Below are 21230 nucleotides of genomic sequence, written 5' to 3' on the forward strand. Positions count from 1 at the left end.
ACTAACAGAAAAAACTTGTGTTAGCAGTGTAGCTATATAACCTTTTGCGTTTCTGGTGGTCATTTTCAAGTTTCCCAAATCTTGTGATGATGCCATTGAGTGAATGACGGTAAAGTGTTCCAGAGAAAATGAGACCTGAATGTTAAATATAAAAAAAGGCAAAGAAATTGTCTTGACACCCCAAGTATTTCTGTCCAATGTGATAAAACCAAAGATGTCTTTTGCCTTTCATATCTCAACAAATTTTATCTTTCAAGCTATATAAATTTTCCCTTCAGAGCTCTTGACAGCCACATTCCCATAGGTATGTCACTGGGCACTCCCGCTGTAGCACATGGGGATCAGAGAATGATCCTGCTATGCCAATGATTATTGGCATATCTCTCAGCTGCATGCACATTTTCATAATTTTATCTTTGTTCTAATAAGAACTCAATATTCTTCTCATAAAACATTGGTTTTTCTTTCATAGTATCCTGATCATGGATCCCAAATAGAAAGCATGAGGTACACAAGTTTTGAATAGCTCTGGTCATCACTGTGTGCCAAAACTCTTGTTTTGTAAAAACTCTTGCAAGCAACCCTGAAAAACAGAAATGCACTGATGGCTGGGTGCTACCACCTGCGGTAGACCTGAAGATAAAAGACTTAGATCTGATGCCACTGAAAACGCTGTCTTAGTAAATCAGTAACAGCTGCCATGGCCCTCCAAGTTTATAAAATTATTTACAAACATTAATTAATCACCACAGCATTTGTGTTGGGTTGCAGGAAGTTCTAATCATAGGCAGAAGTAGAATATTTTTCCCCCATTCACATGAATGTCAAGTCTGTAGTTGAAGGACTAGACAAACCAGCTACATCCATGTCTATCCAAGCACAGCTGAGAGTTCAGCCACAGCTGTTTGGGAGCCCAGCACTCATGGGTTGTGTGTGGCATCATGTGTGCAGTGTGCTCATCATTGGTGCTCAGTGTTTGTTGTGCTGGCATCGAGGAACACTGAAAAGCCTGAGACAGGAACTGGCTATGGTCCAGAGACTCACCTGGGGTGTCTTCTGATCTGTGCCTGGGAGTACATTTCTCTTCTCCCCAGCAGCTTGGGGACTGTACTGGGCTGGAGTTTATTCACAGCAGCTCATCTTGTGTTGTATTTTAGATTTTCAACCAAAACAATACCAGTAACAAAGTAATATTTTAGATATTGCTGAAAAGTGCCTGCACAAAATCAAAGCCTTCTCTTCTTCTCACTCTGCGTCCCTCCCCAGTGAATACACTGAGGGTGCACAAGACATTGGAAGGGAACACAACCAGCCAGATGACTCATATTAACCAAAGAGATAATCCATGCCATGTAATGTCATGCTTAGTGATAAAAAGGAGGAGACTTAAAGAGATTAGTCCTCTTTTTTTTTTTTTTTTTCAGGAACTGGCAGGGCATAGGTCTACCTGTCTCAGGACAAATTTAAGCTAAACACATGGAGACAGTTTTTATTCTGCTGTACATCAACTTAGCTTAACATATCTAATCTGATTTACAGCAGCTGAAAATTGGGTCCGCAAGCCTTATACTAGCCTTATCTCACCTATAATCTTTCTGATAAACATCTATTGCCTTTAAATGACAATTATCACCCTTAAATCCATCTCTACTTAAAGTCTGTAGCCATGGAAGTCAAGACATTTGAAATCAAGGGTATTTTGACTCATTCCCTTGATCTGTGATAGGGGTGGGTAAAAACAGAGGCAAACACAGGCCAGGTAGTACCCATTTCCCTGCCCAAGAGAGAACGTGCTTAAGAGGTCTTTCATTCTCCTCACTCCTTATATGTGTATCTTCCCTACTCCATCAAAAAGTAGCACAATTGCCATCAGGCCAGTCAGCTGGAAGGCAAGAGGTGACCTCCTGATAGTGAATGAGTGTTGCTGAGAAAAACGTGAATCATCAAGAGTTTGAATAAAGAGAGGAATCAACACTTCAATAAGACAGAGAAGGTGAAATCATGAAGATGTGTAAGGAGAAGGGTGATACAGAAATATGAGGGATTAAGACACTCTCTTCAAGTAGAATCATGGGTGAATGCAATTGAGGCTAAGTTTTCCTGCATCAAATTCAGCTTTACCATAGCTCAGTGGAAAAGTTGCATTTGCAAACTTCTCTAAGGCAGGAAAATGAGGGAGGGACAATGGAGTTTTGGCCAGTGTAGGAGTAGGGCCATGCTCAGAGCTCACTCTTTATCACTGAGCATGATGACTGCAATTACTGGGAAGGATAGGTATTGTGTCTTCCACTGAATTCAACAAGTTATAGATCAGGATCCTCAAACTTGGATCAATAAGTTAATTTTTTATCCTGTCCAATACACTTTTCATACTATTAGGTAAAAAAGGCATAGATCACCGGTCAGTATCCTAGGGTTTCATTTATTGGCAGTGTATTAAACTTGATACTTTTTTCTCATCATACTGTGCTAAATGTTTCATTAAAACTAGGCTTGTCTTGTAACACTTACAAAGTGTAAATACAGCAAGAATTACCTTCCCCTTTTTCCTTCTGCGCTGCTTTGTATATTTGTGACTGCTTCAAGACTTGGAGGGCATTACTCCTTTTTGCTCTTTGTCACTGATGCTCATGTTGCCCACTAACTCAGTTTACACATGTTGGTTAGCCTCTCCCCTGATTCAGACCTACACAAAATTGAATTGACTTGGGATATCACATCACAGGTGCCCACAAGGCCCATGAAAGGTATTGTCCTGACAAAATTTTGGGAGGATTGAAGGATTCTCTCACTAAAGAAAAGCTATTGTATGGAGTCCTGCTGTTCAAAACCTTTGTCTGTGGCTTGCTGACTGAGCAGTCTTCTTGACTTAAGTGAAACTATGCACACAGAACACACTCAGGTGTGCTGGCTACAGAATAGGGATCCTCCTGGCTTCTGGCCAGCACATGCCATAGGTTAGCAAACGTTAGTGATTTTTAAATTGCTGAGATGGAAGGAATCGCTGTACAACCAGTCAAGCAGCACTCGAAGAGGAAGGAAATGTAATACAATATTTATTTGTTTATCCATTGCTCACGGTCTGGTGAGCATAGTGAAGGGCTGCAATTGTATTTATTAGCAAATTTGTCTTTTACACTGATTTGCAAATGAAGAAAAATATTTATATAATGCTTGAAAGGGCTTTTTCAGGGACTTTGAAGAACCCTAATTCAAAATATCTCAGTTTATATTTTAGTGAAACTTTCAGATTCCACATTTTTTTTCATCTGTGTTGAATCTCAGTTTAAGAAACTTTTGAAGCTTGATTGCAGTGGAGTTGCTTCTTACAAATGTATACATTCTGACATCAGATAAAACCTTTACTACTCTCCAGTGTGCCCCATTATCAAATATTTGCATAAAATTATAGCATGTTTCCAGCTTCCTGAAAGATGTCAGTGAATAGCTCTGTATAATTTGCAAACTACTGCTCATGATGAAAGGTTAGGAAAAGCTTATAGTTGTCTTTTATTCAATAATTCTTTGTGTAAAATTTTATTATATACTTTGAGTTGATCTCCAAACACACCAAGGAAGAGTACCTCCCTTCACCCAGTCTGATAAAAAATAAACTAGGATGATGAACACTCAAAGAGGCAAGGAGAAGAAATGTAAGGACTGTCCAGACTCACAGATCAACTGCTGTGCAACTTAATATGCAAGATGATTGCAAACATTTGTTTAAATGAAGTAGGGAAGCAGACCACCTGCAGCAGTGGACAACCTGGTCACCCTTCTTCAACTGCTTTCTGATTTGGAGTTTGGTATTTATGTTGTTTTTTTCAGCTTGTAGAATCCTGTTTGTGCACAGTGAAGCTACACTTCAACTGTTTGGTTTTACTCATGAGTGAGCTGGTCTGTTCTATGAAGCAGCATACCAGTACTCCCTTTTTGGAAGAGCTGCCTTGTGCCTTGTGATTCCATAAATTTGATCAATACAACAGTAAAATCCTTTACTGTCTGATACATAGGGTTTTTTTGCTTTAAATTATCTCAGGTGAAGCACCCAAACAATAACATGTAGAAAATCAAAAGCTATGTAATCACTGTCTTATCCTAATACATACCACTTCGTACCTCATAATATTTTCTGGTAGTTTTATTAGAAGTTGCATTTTTATTTTTTTTTCCAGACACCTCTCTAAGTGTGATGACATGCAGAATATTTTCCTTGGCTTATGTCTTCTTTGAAGAGTTTTTTCTCTTCTTTCACTCTCTTAAACAGTGGCAACCAGACTTAACCAATTTCAGCAGAATTGATGCTTTCTTCATCTGAGTTGCCTTCTTTGACTAGTACCAAATAATTTAAACCCTCTTGATTCCTTGTTTCCGTTAGTGTGGCTGAAAGAACACTGTCTGAATCTGCACATGGGATATCATTATCTGCATGAAAAATAAAATAAAAAAAGAGAAAACAAAAGGGAAAAATATTTTTTAAAAAAGAAAAAAAAAAGCAAAAAAAGGAAAAAGCAACAGCCCAGTAATATACATGTAGTATTAGAAAGCAAACAAAATCATACAGCTGTTGGAGAAAGTTGGTCTAGTGGCCTCATAAGAATGATGATTCAAATTTATTTTCTGATGCTGTCTGTGCAGACCAGAACTTGAAGCAAATCCCTTGGGGAATGTTGCTTATCAGTGTTCATACCTCCAGAGGCAGCAATATCATCATGAATACATGACTTGTTTCTTTTCCTTGTGAAGAAGCATAAAGCTAAAGTGATTTTAATCTGAACCTTTGTAGCAATCCTGCTGTAGTAATCCTGTAACACTGGCGGTTTTCTATCTACAAAATCATTATATACTGTCTCTCTAGATGACTAGTTTAGACTTCTGTCTCTCCAGTATTCTGCCCTTCTAGAAACTTAAACTTGGCAATCCACTGTGTTTTTCACGTTTTTAAAAACTTTCCATTTTTTCTCTAATTTGATGCAGTTCATATACATATATACAGTTGCTTGAAATCTAGTGCAGGTGATATAAATATTTAAAAATATAAAAATGTTTAACACTTAAGTTATAACTGCTACTATTTTTTTGCATATATTTTTGTAGCATGCACCTTCTTTTATTACACTCCCTCTTTATTTTACTTTGCAACTGAAAAATAAAGAGTGTGACATTCAGGGTTATCTGTTCAAAGGAATCATAAGCATTGTGCTGTTCCACCAGGGAACACACAATTTATTATGTCATTATAATCACATCTCCCCAAGCTATAAAGTAGGAAATTTTTTCCACATGTAAGAGTCCATTATCATAGGAAATATTATCAGGAAAAGTCTGAAAGAGAATTTTGATTTTAGAAACCTGTTAGCAAGATGGGATTTGGGACACAGAGCAAACTGTGGTCACATACCACAGTGACTGACAGCAATATGAAATCATTTGATACTCACTTTGTCAGTTCAGGGCTATTATGGCCATATTTAGTAATTCAGCTCCAACTAAGACTTTACCAACAAATTCAGCTCTTTGTAGTTGATTTTTTGTTTAATTTAATGACAGCCTTCAGGGACAGGTTGCTTCGGAAAAGGCACACAGGCAAATGCTGAGGGGACATTTGCAGCAAACTCTTAAGAGGGAAACCTTAAAATAAGGACTCAAGTAAAACTGGGTATTTACAGACCAGACATATGCCGGCTGACCTGCCTAAGTATAGAACACTAGAGGAGCATTCAGATTTGTTTCCTGTATAAGTATCTGGAACTGATGAGGTGATGTTTACACAAATGTGAGTATGAGGTCACTGAGATATTTTTACCAGATATATAGATACATTACTAATTCTTTCCCCAATAGGTCTGAAGAACTACAGAATATGTAAAATTTTATAATCCTCTTTCAGCTTATGTGCCTCTGTGTTTCTCATTACAGAAAAAAGGAGTTAAAAAATCAAACACCTTGCCTTGGTTTTACTTTGAGCTGTGGGAATGCAATAAGGAAGAAATACTTTTTTTGCAGAATATTCTTACCATATCCAATGATGGAGGAAGAATATAATATTGATGACCTTTCTCCTATGACATGACATGTGTAAGGTACATTGCCAATTTCACAGTGACATTTTTGACTGTAAGAGCCCTTTCCTTCACTGTTGAGTCATCTCTTAGTGCAGTGTTCAGTGCTCACAAAAATTTAGTACCATTCTGCTCTAAAAGGCAAAGCTACACAAAGATCTCGAGTTATATAGTACAATGCTTAACTGTTAGGCAAGTCAGCAAAGCAAGCAAATTCTTTTTGCTCATTTAGTTGGAGCAGAAGAATGGATGAAGACAGAAAATACTAAAAATGAGTGAGTGAAGAAAAAATTCATGATATGTTGTGAAATTCCCCTGGAAATGTGAGGACTATAAGCACAACCAGCACCCTGGGAAGCTATAAGTCAATTCAGAGAATTCTGAATAATCTTTGGAAGGTGCCCCCCAAAAAATGTTAAGAAAATAAAGGAAGATAGAGAGGAACTGGAGTGGAGAGGCAGGTCGGTATATTTATGAGATATCATTATTTTCTTTTCAGTTTTAACATCGCTAAAATTAGTTGATTGATGTACAGTCATGCTGGGTTATACGTGAGTAAATGCAGGATAAACCATGTGATGTGATCCCCTCAGATTTCACAAGCAAAGCTGGGCTGAGTCAACAAAACACCCCAAGAGGAGACATCCAAGGAGCACCTTCATGAAATCTGAAGTCATGCTGGAGAGTCAGCTCTACAGGCTTAAATTCTAAGAGATTGTCTACACTGTGAACTACTGCATAGTTTAACAACCTACCTCAGGGAATGAGGCAGGCTTGCTCTGTCAGTCCAGTGCTTTGTACAGGAGTACCCCAGCACTGAGAAGCAGGATCCAACTGAGCTCTGTGTTGTCCCAGGCAGACCACTTCTGATAGCTAAAATGGCACGCTCAAAGCTCAGCACTAGACTTGCACAGACACACGTCTCAGGTCCTAAACGCACATGGCTTTGACCTTGCTGGATACTTTTCCTAGCAGAGCTGTGCTTAAAGGCTAAAGCTTGTGCTTAGAACTTGTGTGTAAAGCACATCTGAGCCAAACTCCAGGTAAGTTAATTACAGCACCTCTCTCCAGGGACAGGCAGAAGCTTACTCTAGAGAACCCCACATTAATTGACACAAGAAACAATGATCGCCTGACTCATACTAATGAGGAATAGAGTTTGCTTGCTTAGCCTCCTCTGAGAAGACCAGCCCTGACCTGATAAAATCTGTGCTTCCCCTTTCCCAATCCCAGCATCTCAGTTGGCCGCTTCCTGCCGCAGGGCAGCCACAGTGTCGAGCCGGGCCATGGATCCTGCCTCACGATCGCAGAGTGCCTTTCCTTGCCGGCTTGGTAAACTCTGGGGGCTCACAACATGTTTTGAAGTCCTGCCTGGAAAGGTGCAAATTTTTGTGATGTCTTGATAAGCAGATGAGGGGGTTTTGGTGTTTAAATTCAAGAAGGTGACAACATTTAAGAAGAGAAAGAATGTCAGTAGAAAAGCTGATTGGTTGAGACTGAATAAACTGATCTAGAGATGCTGATCTTGTATTACAGCTATTTCAGGGCCAGACCCTCAGCTAGCATAAATTAATGAAGTTCCATTGAAACCAGTGGGCTGCCACCAATTTACACCAGCTAAGTAGCTAGCCTGAGACGTTACTAATTCCGGGTGACATAATCCCATATGATGCTTAGCACCTTCAGTATGGTAAGGTATTTAGAAGTCCAGCCACATTTGCTGCTTCTAAGTAACACCCTCCTCTTTTTCTCGTACATACTCTGTCCCTTGTCACTGCTACACAATGTATGTGGCAGTAAACAAGAGACTGGCTGACTTACTGGCAAGGATGAAAGATATACCCCAGAGCAAGCACATTTGAGAGAAACACCTGATGACATATCTTTGTTAAGGGTGAAAAAGGCGGCTATTGAACCTTGACTTCTTTACCTCAGCCACGTTGGTTAGCCCAAGGAGACAGCTCCTGTGAAGAGAGTATTTTCCTGGTACCTGATGGCCACCTGGAGCTGGAGGGGCTGTGTTTCAGATTCTGCACATAGCCAGTAAGAATATAAATAGAACAAATATATATCCGTTTTAATACTCCACTCTGTATTATGTATCAGTGGAAATATATCTGTGTTTCCTGCCTAATGAAGCATATGATCCTGCATGGTTTGAGGGTGACTCACTGAGCTTTGCTATTCTGTCAGACATTAAAGGTGCTAAAAGTGAGAATTTTGTTCACCCTACATTTCCCCTGCATTAATCTGCTCAAAGCAGTGCCTTCTTTTTATTTTAATATATTTTTTAGAGAAATATGTACTGAAATCTCTGTGTGCAAGAGTTACTGTCCTAGTAATTACAGATATAAACCTGCTTCTTATCTAGTTTATTAATATTTATAATATACATGCACAAAAACCCTCCCAGTTCCACATTTGTTGCAATGCAGTAAGGCTATACAAATAGGAAAGCACTCCCTTTCTCCAGGTTACAAAACAGGATTCATTTTACCACATTTTAACCACCCAGGTCTTACACATCCAATTTAAGCTCCTTGCCTAATCTGTTTTTACAATCAACAGAGAAAGGAGGAATGAGTCGCTTTGTGGAGATGCTTGATCCACATCCTTGCCTTTATACATCAACATCCCCTGAATATGTCTACAAGTCTTTGGTGACTGTCAAACAGCCTAGAAACCCAGTGCAAATGCAGTTTTTATGTTTTAGTTGCCTACATCTATCACATCTATGCACACAAATGTGCCTCTTACAGTCTTCTACCATCGGATTTTTTCCTTCGGTCTATGGCAAAGTATCGGCATGACTTCACTTGCAGCATCATACAGCTCATGTGCACTCTCTGGAATCAAACACCATTTGTCTGGAGTGCAAAAAAAATTATTACACCACCAAGTTCCCCTTTTCTTGCAGCATTATAACCACTCACTCTTTTTTGGAAGCAGCCTTTTCTCTGACCTCTGCAGGCTTTGGGTCAGCCACTCACTAAGCTAAGTGGGGAAGAGGATTACTGAATTTCAGAAAAATACAAAGGAGACTAGATACAAGGTTCTAAAAATGTCTCTTATCAACACATCTGCTTTAGAGAAGCTTCCGTTTGCCCAAGTGATTATATTCATAGAGATGTGTGGAGTAGTTTTTAAAAGGCAGATGGGTTTAGGAAAATAAACTGATGACTTACATGTGCAATAGAAAACAGGTACTTAACTAGTACAGAGTGTGAACATACAACTAATGATGAAATAGCTGATTCTAGCTTTAATATCAAGTCCTCTCAGTGCAAAATTTTGCAGAAATTTCAAAGAATACAAATGACACTTTAAGCAAGTACTTGAACTGCTGAAAAAATAAATACCCTGGCTTTGGAAAGAAATTACTAAATTCTAACTCTCGTATCTTCCTACATTTTTCAAGCAATATCTCCAGTTTAGGAATTTTAAAATCATGGTTTTGAGGCCAAATATGTTTCCTTTCAGTTTTCTTTTATCCTGGATTTTCTCCAACTGCCTGGCATCTCCTCTTGTCAGAGCAGCCTCTTTTTCTGAGCAATTAGATATCTTTTCCATATAGGTCCAAAAGGCATTGTGAGGTGCAGTCCTGTTAAGAACAGTCCTTCCAGGTCATAAAGGCAAGAAGTCTCTCCAGCTGCTTAATACCCAGTTGTCTGATGTCAGGAAAGGCGTTTGCCAAATCAAAAGCTGTTTCCATCTGTAAAGGGGCACTCACAGAACCTGAAAAGTTATAGTGCTGTCTTATATGTGCAAATGTAAAAACTGATGCCTGAGAATAGATGGTCCAGTTATTTTTACAGCAACGCAGGGCCATCCTAGCACGCTGCGCTTCTTGGAACTGGGGGAAGAACAGACTATCTTTCCACAATGAATGGAAACTTTGGTGACAGGGTCAGTAAATTCCCATTGAATTCAAAACCCACTGGTGTCTCAGTCCTCCAGCTAGGTAATTCTGCCCTCACTCAAATAAACATCATTGCTGCTACTTTAAGCCCATAATCTATGTCTTGGGAAAGCCTGTCAGAGCAAGAAGGAAAAACCCTAAACTAGTAGACCCCAGTCCTGAGTTTGCTTCCCTCCCTTCCAGTGCAGTGGTGTCAGGAGGAGCTGGTATTTCTCAGGCGTGTTTATTGACACTTGATGCCTACTTTAGAAGGGTAACTCTTGCAATAACACAGCATGTGCCCCTTTTGCCATCCCCATGCTATCCTGTTAGCATGCTGTCCACTAGCAGACTGTATTGGTTTACCCACACTTGCCATCTCTGTATCATACTGCACTGGCATTAAGGTAATCGTGAAAGTCTAATGTTTTTCAGCACTCCCACCTGTAAAAATCATCGATAGCATGTATGGACCTGCTAGAAGTGTGGCTACCCATGGGCAGGTAAGACTCAACAGAGCTTGGAAGATGTATGATTCCCTGTAAGGCTAAGTATCTTATCTATTTTGAGGCATGTAATTTCACTTTGCTTGACATTTGTCTTTCTTTTGGAACTAGGTCACCCGGTGAGAGCAAGCATTTCTTGGCTGGAGGCTCATGGCTGGAGTTTCATTACACACAAAGGCCAATGACCGTGTAGCATTTTTGGAAAATGTTGTCGAGGACAATCCATCATGGAACAGACTTTTGGATTATTTGTTTTGGCTGTCATCTTTCTACTACTACTACTACGAGCACAAGTTCACTTAGTCTCAACTAGAAATGACTACAAATTTTAAAAATTACTGACTTATTGTACAATGTGTTACAAATTACAGTCTGAGACATATTCCATGCCCCAAACTGTTTTCGACAGGGTCATAGTAGAGCACACATTTTAGTCTGGAAACTCAAGTAGAACCTGAATGGCCTTTTCTTGCTTGAATAAATCTCACTTCTGTAGCTCACATCTCACTGAATTCCACTGCATGAGACTTACACAGCAGGCAGGAAAATTGTCTAATTAATTCAAGGCTGGAGAGCTACAGAAAACTGACTTGCATGTGTCCCTGATCAGACAATCCAGCAACATTAAGACATCAGAAGGACTCTAGAGTTTCAGTCAGATAAAGAGCACAACATTTTAATGGGCCTATGGATGGGGAAAGAGGGAGATAACCTACAGGTGAATTATAAATATGTGCATTATGGAGACATGTAAACAGCTAGTCAAGTGTTTAGTCTTTTAAAATACATTTAAATGGAAGGACAACATGGAGATGAATAAAATTCAAGCTACCCTCTTTCCTGATGGGTATTTCCTATATGAGAATCACCAGGTGAACCTGAGGGGAAGTCAAGAAGGACTTTTGAGAGCTGAAGCATGAAAAACATTGAATGAAAGCATGAAAACAGTTGCTTTGTCTTCTCCCCCCACTGCAGATCCAGCAACGGGTCTGTGGGAGCAGCAGCTGGGCAGACCCTATGGAAAGGGAAGAACAGGGGCAAGCTGGGAGAGAGAACATGGCAACTGGTGGGAAAAGGTCCAAGGCTCAAAAAGAGAGTGTGCCAAGTAGAAGCTCTGAGGGACAAAGCTCTACCTACGCTGATTTCCCTGCCTACCACATTGGGCCAGATTTTACCAACTAAGTTATTATAAACAGGTTTAATGGTGCATGATTTTAAAAGTGACTGCTGTTATGAGACCACCCTTAAAGTCCATTTACTACCATATTTTCTCTACTAAACTGATTTTTTTCAATTTTTTTATCCTTCAAACTGACACTTTTCATGGAAGCCTCAATCCATGTTCTCCTTTGCAACTTGGAAATTTCTAAGAATGTAACTTTTGTTCCTGGCAAATAAACAAAACAAGGCCTTTTTTTTCTGTGACCTCTGCTGTGTGGTAAAACCTGAAATTTTGGCAAAATAATGTTTCTTACATTAATAACATGTATTTGTCATCACAGTGAAAGTAATTATTTGCTTTGACTGAGCAAGTTAGCAGCTGGAGAAAGATCAGGCTTATCTGACACATTTTAAGCAGAGACTTGCACTGAAACTAAAACTCTTCCATGTTACATCTGTGCCAGGCCTGCTCCACCACAAATACAGCAATCAACATTCCATCCTCTTTCCCCAACCCCAAGAAGCAGAAAGATAGGTTTTTCTAGAAATTTCAGCCCTGCTAAAGATTTTGACAGATACTGATGTAATGCCACAAGAACTTCTTAAGTCCATTAGTTTTCATGTCTCTGTTGCCTGTGGAGGTGGGGAACACAGAGATGTCTAAGCTAGGAAACCAAACTAGCTCAGGAGTGGGTGCAAGCAATTGAATCAGTACAGCCCTGTGTCCAGTGGATGTTGTGCTCCTGTAGCCATCTGAAAAAAACATCTAGTCTGAGGTACTGCAGCTGAGATGTTGTATTTTGGACACTATCCTGAGTAATGTGTTTGGAGGGACCCTGCTTGAGCAGGAATGTTGGACTGGGTGACTTGCAGTGGTCCCTTCCAGTCTCACCCACCCTGTGATTCTGTGTGAACCAAATTAAATATGGCAAATCACCTGGATGCCAGCCATCATCAGTGAAGAGTAAGGCAAAAGGTGACCCCATTCCTGCTGTGATGCATGCCAAAAAACAGGAGCTGTCACTTTCTGCTTCTGACTACAGAGCTACCTAGAAGAGTATCCTAGATGAGACTCCTAGCCTGTAGACAGCTGCACTTAGGTGAGATAAAGTCCATCCAAAACATAAGGCCTCTTACCTTGGGCATAGTGCCTAATTAATTGGCTGTAGTCCTTTCCTGAGCTAATGCCAGATTTACATTTGTGCCAGACTACGTGTCTCTTTCCTGAATGCTGTTATTGAGAGCTAGGATACCCTTAAAGAAACTAAAGAGTTACACTATATGCAAATTGTTTTTCATTATAGAATGAGAGTACAATATCAGCTCTTAAGAAAACATGAAATGATCTGTGCTGGCCTCTTCATGTCTTTACAAAGTTTTTGGTCTTGTAATGTAAACATGCTGTGAACAGACTGGATTTGATGTAAAGAGAAACCACAGTGGAAATAAACTTATATTTGTAAACCTTCATCAACTGACAAAGATTAGCAAAATATCCAATTGACAATTGAACAATGCCAGTGAATTGAATATATGTAATATCCTGAAGAAAAATGTGTAATGAATTGTGTAACTGATTACTGTGTCATTCCTGAGATGGACCAGGAAGATTTTAGGAAAACATGAAGTACTGAAGTATTAAAACTGTTTGTGAATCAGGGTGAATTTCCTAGTTCAGTAACAATTTGTGATGGGGAAAAAAAATACAAACACAAAAAATCGCCACCAAAACTAAGCCTTTAGATATTTTAGAAACAGTCAAGTTTGATTTTTCTAGAATGGGAAGTAGTTCTTTTGCCATTTAATATTTTACATTATAAAACCATAGCATGCAAACAGATTAAATGAAAAAAAAATTAATCTGTGAAACAAAACTGAAATATTTCAACTAATAAAAACTTTATTTTTATAGAATTCATATCACATTGTTTACTAATATTGTTCACTTTTTCTCAATATTTAGCTAGTCAGGAATTACTGCAGGATGTGAATAGATTGCTGTTCTGGTCCTGCCAGGATGTTCATTTCCATATTTAGATGATTTACATCCCTGTTGCACAGACAACTTCAAATTTAGCATTGTCTTTTTTCTTAATTCCTGTTTCACAACCTTAGTAACGTTCTTAGATAATTGCGCTTTGTTGTGTCCCATACCTTAAGCATGTCTTCCCTAACATCACTTAGTTTATTCACTCACAGAGTGCAGAGCATAGGCAAGATCAGAATTGATCAGGGTTTGGGCTTGGATAAAGGCTACCTTACTAGGGTGCTGAAATTATGCCCCATTTTCAGGTGGCTGCTGAATCAGTACTCCTAGAAGAAGTGCCTATGACCATGTTTAGATCATGGAGAGGTCGTAGACGTCTTTGAAATCGGGACAGATTTCCACACTGAAGACTTCTAAGGCTCTCCTGGCTCTGCAAGGATCTTAAGCATCTATTTTAGCAGAACAGGGTTGTGAACTACCAAAAATTTAGAGGCAAATTGGATGTCTCTGTGTGCCAGGCTTTATTAAAACTTCATCTGGGCCTTTTTGCTTGGTAATCTTACACATCCTTTATCTAAGTTGTACCTAGCAGGCACATAATGAATCTTTTCACGTTCAGTATGATAGAGGTAAATCTTTGCTGCTTCCATTTAACAACCAGAGAATTGGAGGCAGTGGCAAATGCAATGAAAAGCACTTTGCTTACAGGGCAGAGGACACAGGAATAGCAGGTGCTGGCCCAGACTCACCTTCAAAAGCTTCATTGATGACTCCAGTTGATGCCTCCTTGTCTCCAAGGCAGTGGGTGAAGGAGAGTGGAGAGTGTACTATCTCTTGCAGTTTGTCATGAATATAAGAGAAAGTAGGTCTGCTGTGAGGTTCTTGGGACCAGCACCTTGCCATTAAATCACATCTGGGAAAAAAAAAAATTATATGAAAACAAAAATGATAATAGAATCATTCATCTCAGCACTTACCATTCAACATCTGAGATGCAAGTTTGACCTGAAAACTTTCTGTGTGGTACAAAGATTATCATCAGCTGCTGAGGCAATGAAAAACAAACTAAAGATCAAATTAAAGTTGGGAATATTTACCATGAAGTGTTTTAATTTTTCAAAGATGGCTATTTTTGAGACTGGAAGCAGACATAACACTTAAAAAAAGAAGACACATTTGCCATAGGCATCTACTCTCACTGAAGAAGTCAGGAATACTTTCTAAGAAGTAGAGGCAAGGAGGAAATTCTCTCACAGAAGAAAAAAAAAATATTAAAAAATGGGAGTGTAAAATCAGAAATTAACCTGAAGTTTTCACTTATTTATTCTTCCTTCAACTTTCAAATCAAACTACCTCACATTCATGAGAAGTTCAAGACAAACCCTCCAGCACAGGGAGAGTTAACTTCAACTTCTATCTCCAGACCAAAACAAATAAGAATTAGTTTTCCAAAGGCAAAAATGGTATGTATTTCCTCTGGGTGCAGGGATTCCAGACCACCTTGTACAACACTATTCCTACCATTTAGTAGAAAATTTAGCTCCTGTTTGTCTAAATGATAGGGTTGGTTTTTATTCCTTGCTCAAGGTGAGTTTATGCTACACAAAACCAAATCCTAGAAAAGCCAGGGAGAGACAGGCTGAAAACCAAAACACAGCCAACACCTGGACATGCTAAGTGTTGGGAGTGGAAAGAGGTGTTAGAGTCTCAAAACCAGGGAGCAGCCAGTGAAAGGCTGGTTCAGGAAGCTGCATCTGGAATGTGGAGCATTTACCTCTAAGCCTTAAGTTCAAACCCTCCCCTGACAAACATCTTCCCAGACCTGCTGCTATGTGATACCAGGCATTAATCTGTTATGTGAAATGAATTGGCTTGCTCAGATCCTCTCTTATCCATCTTAAAAAGATGACTGCTGTCCTTCACCACAGCTGGGCATCTTAAAAAGCCCTTAGTGACAGCTGGGAGGAATCGCTTGACTTCTGATTTTTCAATTATATTTTTCATTAAAATATTAGCGTCAAGTGAGAATGTGAGTAGAAAAACTGTTTCAAGACCATTTTCCATCAACCTGTATTCTTGTGGTTTTCAAGCTGAACAGAGTGATTTTTCAAAAGGATTCCATGAAATTTTGAAAATTTGTTTTAAGAATCTGAAAAGTGGTAGGAGCTTCCTAACACTCTGGAGCACTTCATCTGCTTACTTTCAGTTGCACTGGTTATTGATGACACTGGAAATATAGAAGGAAAAGGACTGAATAGGACTCAAAATAAGGTTAAATAACTGCTTTTCCTTCTGCTGCCAGAAAAGTGTCTGTCATGCTGAATTCCAGCCTTGGATGCTGGAAGTCAAACAATCTTCTTTCTGGTCATGCTTGTTGGTAGGATATCCAGGAAAAAAACATGAGTTCAGGTGCTGTGCTTCATCAGGTTTGCACTTGGGCTCTTGTGAGCAGAGCCTTATGGAAGAAAGAGCCAGCCACTGACCAAAAGGGAAACAGGAAATGATACATAAGTCAAAGACACCTAGAATGTTTTGGGCTGGAAGGGACCTTCAAGGATCATCTAGTCCAACCCACCAGCCACATGCAGGGACATCTTCCACTACATCAGGTTGCTCAAAGCCCCACCCAACCTGGCCATGAACAGTTCCAGGGATGGAGTATCCACAACTTCTCTGAGCAATCTTTTTCAGTGTTTCACCACCCTTATTGTAAAATAATTCTTTCTGTTTTACAATCTAAAATTACACTCCTTTCATTTATGAAACAAGAACATTGCTAGTGTGGATTGTGAATATTTTTGTTTTGCTTCCTATGACCAATCTCTGTCTTTCTAAATAACAATTTTTTTATTGGTTAATCTGCTTTATAACGCCATTCGATTTTGCTATGGAGTAAGGATATTAACTTCTGCCAAAACTGTAATTCAGTACTGTAATTTTCTCATTTTAATTATATTCCATATTTTTATTTCCTAAATTAAATTACTTGGTGATTGGCTTAAAATACCAGTACTGGTATTTTTCACTAAGTGTTTAATTCAGATAGGCTTTAGCTTTCTAATGACAAAAACGTTCATGCTCTCTCAGAACATATCTGCAAATTTTACATGTACAGCTATCTGTGGCATGGCTTTTAGCTTTTAAGGCATGCTGTGACATCCAAAGTTTTAAGTCATATGGCTCAAACTTTCATTAGCTCAGAAATGTATGAGACAAGTCAAGAGGGTGAAAGACAGCTTAACATACCAAGATACATGTAAGTAAGAGGTTGAACATATTCCTATATTTCACCATAGCCCAATGCCCCCATACATGGGCTAGCAAATAGTGCATCACTTCAGCATAAGAGACCCAGGGGATTCCCCTACTTCATGGGCAAAGCCTGTCAGGAAAAAATGAAAAATGACAGTTCCAAACACAACATTAGCTAAAGGTTTATGTTAGGTTTAAGAACTAACCTTTACACTAGATGAACACCTACACACCTACATTTCACACCTGTGTTTTATCTGGGGGCAACAACCAAATATACAACAGAGCTGTTTATGTGGGTCTAGTTAGAATTCAGGAGCCTGGAAAAGCAAAGAACTAATATTTGGTATCTGATATTGGAGGCACAATGTGAACATTCCTGAAATGCATTATAATGCACACAAACTGCAGGTATTACCAGTTTTTTTCTCACATGAAATGGGAAATAAAATTCATGTGTGATTTTTTTTAGAAAATGAGAAAATTTGTCATGATGAGGAGCCCATGATTTGATCTGATGCATTCTGTGCAAGGTTGCCTTCTCTCTCACTCTCTTAATCCCTCCAGGAGATCATTCCCAGAAACAAACAGCAAAAAGTTTTAGTTACCAGACTGAAATTTCTTATCAAAGTCAGTTGTGTAAGTTTGCATGGGACTGAGCATTCAGTGAAATTGCAGTTTCAAGGCAGCAAATGTCCTGGTGCTTGTACAAATTCTTTAGACTGTAATCCACAGCCTTTGAGGATCTATGTTAAATTATAGCTCAGTTCAGTCCAAACCTTGGCATTCTCTTACATGCAAACCTCATACCCAGGAGGCTGTGCCAGATGTGGATCTCTGACTGCAAATGAAGTTACATTCATAGATCTAATTCATGTTTCAATTTATGTGTCTCGTTTATACATCCCCAAACCCTTTTTTCAATTCATTACCAAGTTTTACCTAGTCACAGTTCTCTGGGGAAAAGTGATTAGTCCCTGGAGTAACAACTGTGGAGGCAAGGGGAAGAATTTCTCCCCCTTCCAAACAAAAAACCACCTAAACAACCCACTTCCTTCACACCTTTACACCCCAAGGTTTCTATGCCAGCCCTACTTGCACTTGCAGTGTAAGCCTACCACAGATTCCTAAACACTTCTCAGCTGAAGTACTTTGGCCTTTGAACTCTCTTCCTATCAGTGATGGTTTGTTTTGTCAAATGACAATGAGCAAGCCAAAGTGCCGAGCAGACAATTACTGACTGCTGATGTCCTGATACAGGTTCAAAACCATAAGGAAGGAAGCAGGAATGTCAAGAATTCTGGCATGCCATTAATGACCTAGCAAAGCAGCAAAAAGCTGTTTACCTATTGACAGAAGCTGCATGCAGGTGCTGAGTGTTCACCAAATGAGATAAAAGATGGTGCAAGAGTCTAAGCTCATCAGCTCTTTGCCTTTCAGAAACTACTATTAGGCACTGATCCTACAAGTTACAACAGGCAGGCAAGTATTTAAGATCTATCTGCTATGCTAAATTCAGGATCTGGGACCTTAAAAATTATTTCAAGCAAAGTCTTCTTGATTTTTCTGAAGATTGAGTCACTTAAGGCGACTTATGAGCCTTTGCTTAAATCTGAATGTCAGACTAGTACATGGATATAGCTGCCTCCAGTGCTTTTTTATTCACAGGATAGCTTTTCTGCTAATTTTTTTTGAGCAAACCTTTCTCAGCAGAAAATATTGCAATTAAAATTTCTTTGGGCTTTCATTTGTTCTGTGACTTCCAGTTCTCCCCTCTGTTAATAAAATAAAATTCTAATCTCTTCAGTTCTTCAGTTCCTCCAAGTGCAAAAGCTTGGTTTGGTTTTCTTTTTTGTGTTTTTTGTTGCTAACATGGTATTTCAGCTATATCTACATAATGATAAGTTATCACCTTCTCTTGAACTCAGAACGTGGTAATTGGTGTAAGATCTATCACGGAGTTATTGGCTTGACATCCACAGAATTATTGTCAAGTCTTTTCCTCAGCCCTGTGAGTAAGAATTGTTCACTTTCAGTAGCTTCTCCTATTTGTAGGACCAGCTGTCATGTGCATTGCTGTGACTGCTTTTGCTGAGCGGGTGATAAAGAAATTGACACATGAAATTAACAATACTGATTGTTAACCTCATGTTCTGCTTCCTCTTTTGTACAACTCTGGTCAGTATGGGTTTGATCCACTTCAAGTATTTATTTTATTCTGTTAATTGCAAGAATTTTGCAATTAAACCTGAGTTTTGTGCTCAAGACACAGTTATGGAAGGATTTATCCAGTCCAGCTAAAGACTAAACAGAAGTGCAGACTTTCCTTTTCGTGTACTGCTTCAGCTTTTCCTATTGGCTTTTTTGAGTTCTCTCTACAAAGGGCAGAGTTTATTAGTCACACATATTCTAATTAATAATTAACCTATTCCTGCACCTACCATTAAGAAAGAGTTTTGTCCATAGTCACAGACACATGATGTACAGAGACTGATAAAATCTTTCTTAGAGCCATCTTAACTTCTAACCAATACCTTCTGGTACCCTTAGCCTGTTCTCACAGTACTACCAGATCCATGCCTCAAATTCTTATTCACAGGCTGGACTATTGGATGAATTAGTAGCAGGTTGGCAAGTTCTATTGGAAACAAAAGTTGAAGATGTTGGGATCTCCATGGGCATGACTAACTTCCGAAATGATGACCAACTGGAAAAAAGCCTCTTGCTTCTTATAAATAATATCAGCAACATTTAAACAAAATTAACTTACAGGTCATCGGGACAATTGTTTGGAGATTCCAGCCTTCCTCCTGATCGTACATGGTGTAAAACTTCTGTATTGGAGAAACCTGGATATGGCTGTTGACCCAAAGTCAGTGTTTCCCACACTAGTACTCCAAAAGCCCTGAGAAACACCATGAAAAAAAAAAGAGGAAAATTAATAACCATAGTCATGATGAAATCTCCCTATTAACAGTGGACTGTGTCTAACCTAAGAATAAGACTCAGAAAAATTTGGAGTAAAAAGACTTAATTCAGTTTAGTCCCTAAGCCAGCCTCTGGAATAGCTAAAATAAATGCGTAGAACTGAGATGCAGCTCGGGAGACACTGAGTGCCCACATCTTCCCCGGGCAACGCTCAGGTTGAGCAGGTCCTCATAGAAACAAGTGTTTTGAAATCTCTAGAGGTGTGGTTTAAAATGGAGAAAGATAAGTTCCTCTAAGCACCACTTGTGGAGCAATCAGCACCTCATTTGGTTTGGCACAGAGTACTAAGCTACTTTCTTAGATAAGTGCAAGTGCAGCAGTCAGATGGGTGCAGGCACTGGGGACTTGGACAAGACTCCTGGGATGAGTACCTGTGGCCACCAAAATCTAAACTTTTGTGAATATCAGGTTTCAGCGATCCGGTTTAGACTGGGGTATTTTTTTCCATGTCTCCTGACAGTGGGTCTCTGCTTCTTCACAATAAACTAAAAGCCACTCAAATACACACTCTTAGCAAACCTCCACAAAAAAAAAGTACTGTGATCTTCCCCTGATGATGCCACAAAATCTGGTCTTCAAAATAAAGAAGTCACTAGAAGAGGGTGAAACTGTAAGGGCAAAGTATTTGGCTGTTGGAAGGAAATGCCAATAAACCTAATGGAAAACAAAATGGAAGAGCATGCAGGCGGTCAATTCACCAATCAATCAGAAACAATATTGTGGGCCTGGTACAACTGTAAAATTGTTTGAGTGACACTAATTCTTTCCAGTTAAAATCCAAAGAGCTCAAAGCATAAAGAAATATATCCATGAAATATACTGTCATGGTGTCAAATATTTCATTAGATCCTTAAAATTTCACTTAGGATGAAATCTGCCCTAGCCTAAAAATGATTAGAGATGACAATATACAACCCTGTAATTCCTCCTCTAAAGCAATATTTTCTTGCTGCAGAATTTACTATGGTTATCCTTACAGCTATGTGGCTGCTATAACTCACCAGACATCAGAGCGACTTGTAAAGACACCATCAATAAGGCTTTCAGGAGCCATCCATCTGACAGGGAGCAGACCTTCTCCTCTTTTCCTGTAATAATCATTTTTATAGACATCTCTGGCAAGTCCAAAATCACCGATCTTTACTATCCTGGACGAACGCTCATATTCCTTCTTAGACACAAGGCAGTTGCGAGCAGCCAAGTCCCTGATTTGTAAGGCAGAGAAAAGAGGATGGATTGCAGAAAAACTCAGGTCTGTAAGTCATTTGGCTCAACATTCTCTTCAGAGCAGTGCCAGCCTCAAGGTTGGATCAAGTGATTTAGGGCCTCACCTAGTTAAGTTTGTTATATCTTCAAGACTGGAGAAGATACAGCCC

The 21230-nt window shown here is 39.2% G+C and overlaps 1 protein-coding gene across 1 annotated transcript in view; it reads right to left on the minus strand.

Moving 5' to 3' along the window:
- Window positions 1-4126: 4126 nt before the first annotated feature.
- Window positions 4127-21230, minus strand: part of ROS1 (ROS proto-oncogene 1, receptor tyrosine kinase) — a 75908-nt gene continuing 58804 nt past the window's right edge. Inside the window, exons 42-45 of the mRNA XM_023923989.2 lie at window positions 20856-21059; window positions 19637-19771; window positions 14364-14527; window positions 4127-4425 (exon numbers count right to left, since the gene is read on the minus strand). Of these exons, the coding sequence (XP_023779757.2) occupies window positions 4280-4425; window positions 14364-14527; window positions 19637-19771; window positions 20856-21059 (649 nt within the window). The 3' untranslated portion in view covers window positions 4127-4279. The remainder of the gene's footprint in view (window positions 4426-14363; window positions 14528-19636; window positions 19772-20855; window positions 21060-21230) is intronic.

The sequence above is a fragment of the Cyanistes caeruleus genome, chromosome 2 (assembly GCF_971803275.1).
Source record: "Cyanistes caeruleus chromosome 2, bCyaCae1.hap1.1, whole genome shotgun sequence".
In the NCBI taxonomy this organism is placed as follows: domain Eukaryota; kingdom Metazoa; phylum Chordata; class Aves; order Passeriformes; family Paridae; genus Cyanistes; species Cyanistes caeruleus.